General features: G+C 37.0%; 1 protein-coding gene across 1 annotated transcript in view; it reads left to right on the forward strand.

Annotated features, from left to right (window-relative positions):
- Positions 1–865: 865 nt before the first annotated feature.
- LOC112504132 (probable glucan 1,3-beta-glucosidase A) overlaps positions 866–6,494 on the forward strand; it is a 6,451-nt gene continuing 822 nt past the window's right edge. The window contains exons 1-8 of the mRNA XM_025108085.1: positions 866–941; positions 1,042–1,157; positions 1,692–1,811; positions 2,770–2,958; positions 3,654–3,812; positions 4,170–4,339; positions 4,427–4,573; positions 5,912–6,264. Of these exons, the coding sequence (XP_024963853.1) occupies positions 866–941; positions 1,042–1,157; positions 1,692–1,811; positions 2,770–2,958; positions 3,654–3,812; positions 4,170–4,339; positions 4,427–4,573; positions 5,912–6,264 (1,330 nt within the window). The remainder of the gene's footprint in view (positions 942–1,041; positions 1,158–1,691; positions 1,812–2,769; positions 2,959–3,653; positions 3,813–4,169; positions 4,340–4,426; positions 4,574–5,911; positions 6,265–6,494) is intronic.

Raw genomic sequence — 6,494 nt, forward strand, 5'->3', positions numbered from 1 at the left:
ATACTAAGAGCATATTCACTGACTAGAAGAGTGTCAACGAATGTAAGAAATAAATAGAACTCATAAGTACATGTCCCATTTACTCTTTTCAGATATCTTTTTCAGTAAACCAATCATTTTATTGAAATATCTTACAAGAGAAAATATTACAACTGATTACCATTGTTTTGGTGGGCTTAAAACATAAAAGCTGTAATGATGGAGAGTGAATGATGATGGGACGACTAGGGGAGCAATGTTGTTAGATGCAAAGGATTTGAATGACATAAGGTTTGATAACGATGAAGCCGGTTTAGTTTTTTATTTGAAGATCTTCCTCATTAGTTATGGTAGCTTTTAAAAAAAAATATCGGTAACCAATTGAAAAAGCCGTTAGATTTATTCATTTAAAGACATTTCAATAATTTCTATTAACACAAATTATTTAGTTATAAAAAGTTGTAGGGATTTAACCATTGAAATTTGGAAAGTTGATTATATTTTGTTTCTACTTTTCCTACTAAAAATAATGATCTCTTTGTATTTAGGGAGTGGTATATTGTTGTTTAAACTTGTCGTCTTAATACTTTCAGACCTCTCTTGCTTGCCCAATGAGCAATCAATGATTCTCCTGTTTTGAAAAACCCAACACTTTTATCCTTCGTTTCTTGTCCTCAAAAAAGTTGTTCTTTGCTTCTGCTTGTTAGGATTTGAAGAATGAAATCGTTTAATCATCTTTTTTTCTTTAGGGTTGGATTACATGATATTTTGGGAATTAATTTAGTTATAAGAAAAGAACTAATTAAAGATTCTTTCCCTTTTATCCTTTGTGTTAAAAGATTCAGTTTCTATCCTTTTCAATGAGATTTTGTGACCTACATTATCAATGGAATTCATTTTCTGCAAATGGGTATTTGTTTTTCTACTGTCAGCTTGGTTGATCATCTCTATTGCTTCCTCAGGTTTGCTCCCTGTTTTCTTGTTCATTTTTCTTGCAATGTACTTTGATTTGTTCTTAATAGTCGACTTGTAACTTGTTTTTGTAAATCAATTGATGTGAAGTTGAAGGGTTATCTGGGAGTTCAAAGGTAAGAGGAGTGAATTTGGGAGGATGGTTGGTTGTAGAAGGTTGGATTAAGCCTTCTCTGTTTGATGAAATGCCTAACAGAGATATGCTTGTGAGTTCTATACACTTTGATTTGTCTTTCTATATCATTTTTGGCTACTTCCATGCACTATTTTTCTTGGATTTTCTGTACACTTTCTTTTTACCCTTCTAGCTGTAGCTTGAAAGCTAAGTTTTGGCTGAAAGAGTTGTCCCATATGGTAAAACTAGCAGGCTGATAAGTCGGATAACAATGTAAACTAACATCAACCTTTTTGGTCATTTATGTAAAATGTAAGGGGAATAACTGGAAAAACGTGAAAAGAAAGCCTTGAAGCTTAGCCATAGGCTATTTGAAATAGCTTCTCAGCTAGTTTATGGTTTACCAAATACACAGTTTTTTCAATGAGCTCACAAAAATAAGCTAGCTTATGGTTTCCAAACAAAGCCTAAATGAAAATCATACCCTTGCAAAAGTCAGAGACACCTCTCATTGTGACAAAAGCCCATGTTTCATGGGGTTCAAACAACAGAAACATCTCTCTTTACGTTTAGTTCACTTTCTTGTGTTTTCCCATAATTGTAATTGTGTGTGTATGGAATGCAGGATGGTACAGAGGTCCAATTTAGATCAGTGACATCAAAGAAGTATATGTCAGCAGAAAATGGGGGTGGTATGAAGATTACAGTTGACAGAGATGCTCCTTCTTCATGGGAAACCTTTCGGGTATATTTCCATGGTGAAAAGATTATTCATTGGTTTCTCGGTATCCCCTCCATATCATAGGTCTCATCTCATTATCATCACATAAATGAAAATGAGGTTATGTGTGAACTTAGTACCAAAATCAGATTTTCTCATCCTTGTAATTGAAGTTACACAAACCTTTGTGAGAATATGCGGAAGCCCATTAGTTTATCCTCCAAAAGGGCCCTTGATGAGAGAAGATAGGTTCCAACGTTTATTGAGGAGAAATGGTCCAATTCTAGCCGATGCATGACTCCAACACATCCCCTCCAATGAGGTTGAAAGGTACAGATTGTCACATACTGTCAAGAGGGGGCTAGCCCCCCACAAATTGTGCCATAGTGTGTCGAGTGTCTGGAGTGGTCGACCTTGACTATGATTACATGTATAGAGGAGAATATGTGGAACCCCATTAGATTACTCTCCGAAAAAGCCAGAGGTTCCAACATATATAGAGGAGAATTGGTCCAAATTTAGCCGATGTGGGACCCCAACAACTGCAATGTGCAAATTGCAAAGAGAAATCTGTAGATCAGTTAATATATCAGCAGGTGAATCTGGTTCAAACTTTTAGCCATTAGAGCTCTTCAAACTCAAACACCTTTTCTAGCGGTGAAGTGCAGTTAAAATAATAGTAAGTGTAAACAAGCAAAGATAAATTTGCACCCAATTCCGACATTTGGACTATACCCATAGTTTAATTATAATGTTTAAGTTTTGGTCAATTGTTTAAAATACCCTTCAGTTATAACAAAAAGAAGTTGCCTTGTGGACCAAATTCATTGTTACCTTGTTGAGAATTGAGATGACAACAGACAAATATGTAACTATACAAAAGGAAATTGTATTATCTATACAAAAGGAAATTGTATTATCGGAGAGCACTTAAAGCATAAGATTGTTATGGAACATCAAAAATTACCCTTTGTTTCTGCAGTTATGGAGAGTTTCTAGTTCAGAATTTCAGCTCCGGACTTTTCAAGGAAAGTTTATGACGTGTAATGTTGGAGATGGCAATGTGTCTGCAACTGCAAGCACACCGTCATCAACTGAGACATTCTACATAGAACGAAATGAGAGAAATAGAGTCCACATTAAACATAAGATCAGTGGGACCTACCTGCAGGTACTTGTCATTTTTCATACATTTCTCTTAATTCGGAAGATATAGTAACATCACTTGCCATAGGCCTTCATGGGAACAACCGCTTTACTCTTTGGGCCTCTTTGGCTTGATAGAATGTATTTGAGGGATTTGGATTTCGTGGAAGGATTTGGAATTGGAAGAATTGTGAATCTTTGGTGTGTTTGGTTTATAGGATCTGTCATGCAATTGAATTCCATTCTTTTATAAATCTTGTTTGGTTTGTAGGATTTGATGTAATTTAAACATTATGATCATACCTATTATGCTTTGCTCCGAGAGAATTGAGAAGACGAGAAGTGGAGGTGATGGAGAGATTAGGGCAGATTTGATGAAAGAGGCTAGGTAGAGATGTGATGGAAACAATTGAATTCCATCGGATTTGGATTTGGATTTAAAATGACAGCCATCTCCAAGGGATTTCTAAATCCATTGGTTGTGAAATTTCTTTGAAATCCCAGGATTTCAAATCCAAACTTTCCTTCAAACCACACAGGATTGGAATGGAATTCAGTTTCAAATCCTACCGGATACTGCAAACCAAACGGACCATTTGGGTTAGAGGTCAGGTTTGCTTACATCCTACCCTCCCTAAACCCAACCTCCATGTGGGATTGTATTTGGTTTTTGTAGCATCACTTGATTCATTTACTGGCTTCCTAATTTTTTTCGTTTAGGCTTCAACCTTGAATGAAATCACTGCAGACTACCAAGGGATTCCAGGGTGGGATGATAATGTAGCTACATTTGAGATGACAATTGTATCTAATGTAATCCATGGAGATTACCAGCTTGCCAATGGACTTGGACATGATAAGGCCAAAAAAGTTCTTATGGTAACCTAATTTTCAATTTTTTTTTTGATTAACCTGGATATCCAACCCGCTATGCGAGCTGACTAATCTCAGGGCGACCACCCGCTTCGCGGGTAGCCCGGAGTCACCGCATTTAACCCTCTGTGGCCACAAGGGGATTTTTATTCCTCCTTGGATTCGAACCTGGGACCTTCAAACACTTTTGACCTTTGGAGCCCAAGCTCAAACCAATCAGACAGCCATCCTTCCTCTTTCAGTAGTCAAAAACATACCAATCAAATTGTTGAAAAACAAGTCTCTCTCACACACTCCAACACACTTAAGGTGAGAGAGAGAGAGAACCAACATATTTGATTGCTTTGTTCATGAAAATTTCAGAAGCACAGAAACAGCTTTATCACCATGGAAGACTTCAAGTTTCTCTCTAAACATGGAATAAATACCGTAAGAATCCCAGTTGGATGGTGGATAGCCTTTGATCCTAATCCTCCCGCCCCATTCATTGGCGGAACCTTGAAAGCTTTAGATAATGCATTCTTGTGGGCACGGTAGGTCTACTTTCACCTTAATATCTGTTCATTGAAATCTATATTTCCATATGTTTTGGGTTCACATTCGACTTATATGGGTTGTAGGGCTTATGATATTAAGTGCATCATCGACCTACATGCAGCTCCAGGATCTCAAAATGGCATGGAACACAGTGCTAGTAGGGATGGTACAACAGGATGGCCCATGTACATCTCTCAGACGTTGTATGTAATTGATTTTCTAGCTTCAAGGTATGCTCTTTTAAAGTTATTATTCAATTTACATTTTCAAACATGCTACTAAAACTAATATGTTGCTTCTTTGCATACACCTCTCTGCCACTTGTATTTTGTTTTGCACGCCGGAGGTCTTCACAGAAACAATGTCATCCTACCCCCACCCTACCTCTGTGTGGATATACCGGGCTCATGCAGTTATTTGGTTTGGTTTTTCTTACTAAAATGCTAGATGGAATCCATTAGACCCTTTAGTTCTCAAGGTGACTTAATCAATCAAGGGAGAAGGAATAGCCATAACCATGAAATAAAGATGTAAGAAGAGATCTTATGGCTGGACCATACAGGTAGTATATAACTTCCACGGTAGCTCCCAACTTGTATGATCTTGGGTGGTCACTGGTTCAAGTCCCCTCAGAACCACCGGAGGTTTGACTGGCCGTTAACTTCATGAACCCTTGGGGGATTAGTCGAGATGTGCACAAGCTGACTCAGACACCCACATCTAAAAACAAAACAGAAAACATTAACCTGGACATGATAAATAGAAACAAAAATTTCACTTTAGCCAAGTTCATGAGACACTTGGGATTCTTTCCTCTGAATGCTCTCTATCTCTTGCTTCAAAGAAGAAAAAGGCTTGACTTTTGACTTGGTCAAACCTTTAACTTGTCAAACTCAGAACTGATATAGATATTATTACAAATCAACTCCAACATCTTTATCTTGTTTCATAAAGTGCAATATAGCCATATTCGAGATAATTTCATGAACTTGTGTAGGTTTGAAGTTGAAAAATAGTTTGTTTGACCTCAAAAGTGAAAGTGTGTTGTTACCAGATGGAATGAGTATCAAAGAACCCCAAGTCTATACTTTTCATGATAATTTAGGGCAAAATGCATCAAAATGTAATGAAATTTGCGTTAAAAACAGACTTTTTTCTTAATCAATGTAACAAAGTTTCAAAATTTCCTATTTGATGTGACAGTTAATTTCTTATTTCATATACATTTTGACCGGTAACTTGTTTATTATTTTAACATTTGATGGCGTGGATGTCTAAGTTTATTGCTCACTTTGCTGTTCCATGAACATTTTGTATACCTTAACGGTATCCATGTCATCAAGTGTTACAAGATCAACAGGTTACAGGCCAAATGGGTACAAAACAGTAAATTTTGAAACTTTGTTACATTGATTGTGGAAACATAATTCTTCGTTACATTAAATAGGAACTGAACCAAACTTTGTTACATTTTGATGCATTTTGCCAATAACTTTTAAGGCTGTAAATATGTTTTTAAGCTTGTTACTGCTGAAGCTTTACATTAATTATTATCTATTTCTGCACAGATATGCCACGCACCCAGCCTTGCTAGGGATTGAGCTTCTAAATGAACCATCTGCTGCAACAGTTCCCTTGGATGCACTAGTTTCGTATTACAAACAAGGATATCAGACTGTAAGAAAACATTCTTCAACAGCTTATGTCATAATTTGTCAAAGAATCGGCAATGCAGATCCTCTTGAACTTTATGAAGCTAACATTGGTCCTTCAAATCTAGTACTGGATTTGCATTACTACAATCTTTTCGACAATTATTTTGTTAACAAGACTGCTGCACAGAATATCCAATTTATTTTCAAGAACAGGCAACCTCAGCTACAAGCTCTGAACAATTCAAATGGGCCTCTTGTTTTTATTGGTAAGTCAACATGGGAAAGGTACCCGTCTTCTTTGCTTTTGTTGGAGTTCTATATCAGCTACACCCCTTTTCCCCTCGGTATATGTTGGACCCCCTTCTCCTCAATGACTCTTTTGAGAGTAATCTAAATAGGGTTCTGCATATCTCACATGGTACCAGAGCGAGTGTCTACCACTCTAAAGGACGACACTCTGGGGCATTTGTACCCGTCTAGCCTCCGTTTTGTCCGG

Source organism: Cynara cardunculus, unplaced genomic scaffold (genome assembly GCF_001531365.2).
Source record: "Cynara cardunculus var. scolymus isolate 2C unplaced genomic scaffold, CcrdV1 Un_Scaffold_4743, whole genome shotgun sequence".
In the NCBI taxonomy this organism is placed as follows: domain Eukaryota; kingdom Viridiplantae; phylum Streptophyta; class Magnoliopsida; order Asterales; family Asteraceae; genus Cynara; species Cynara cardunculus.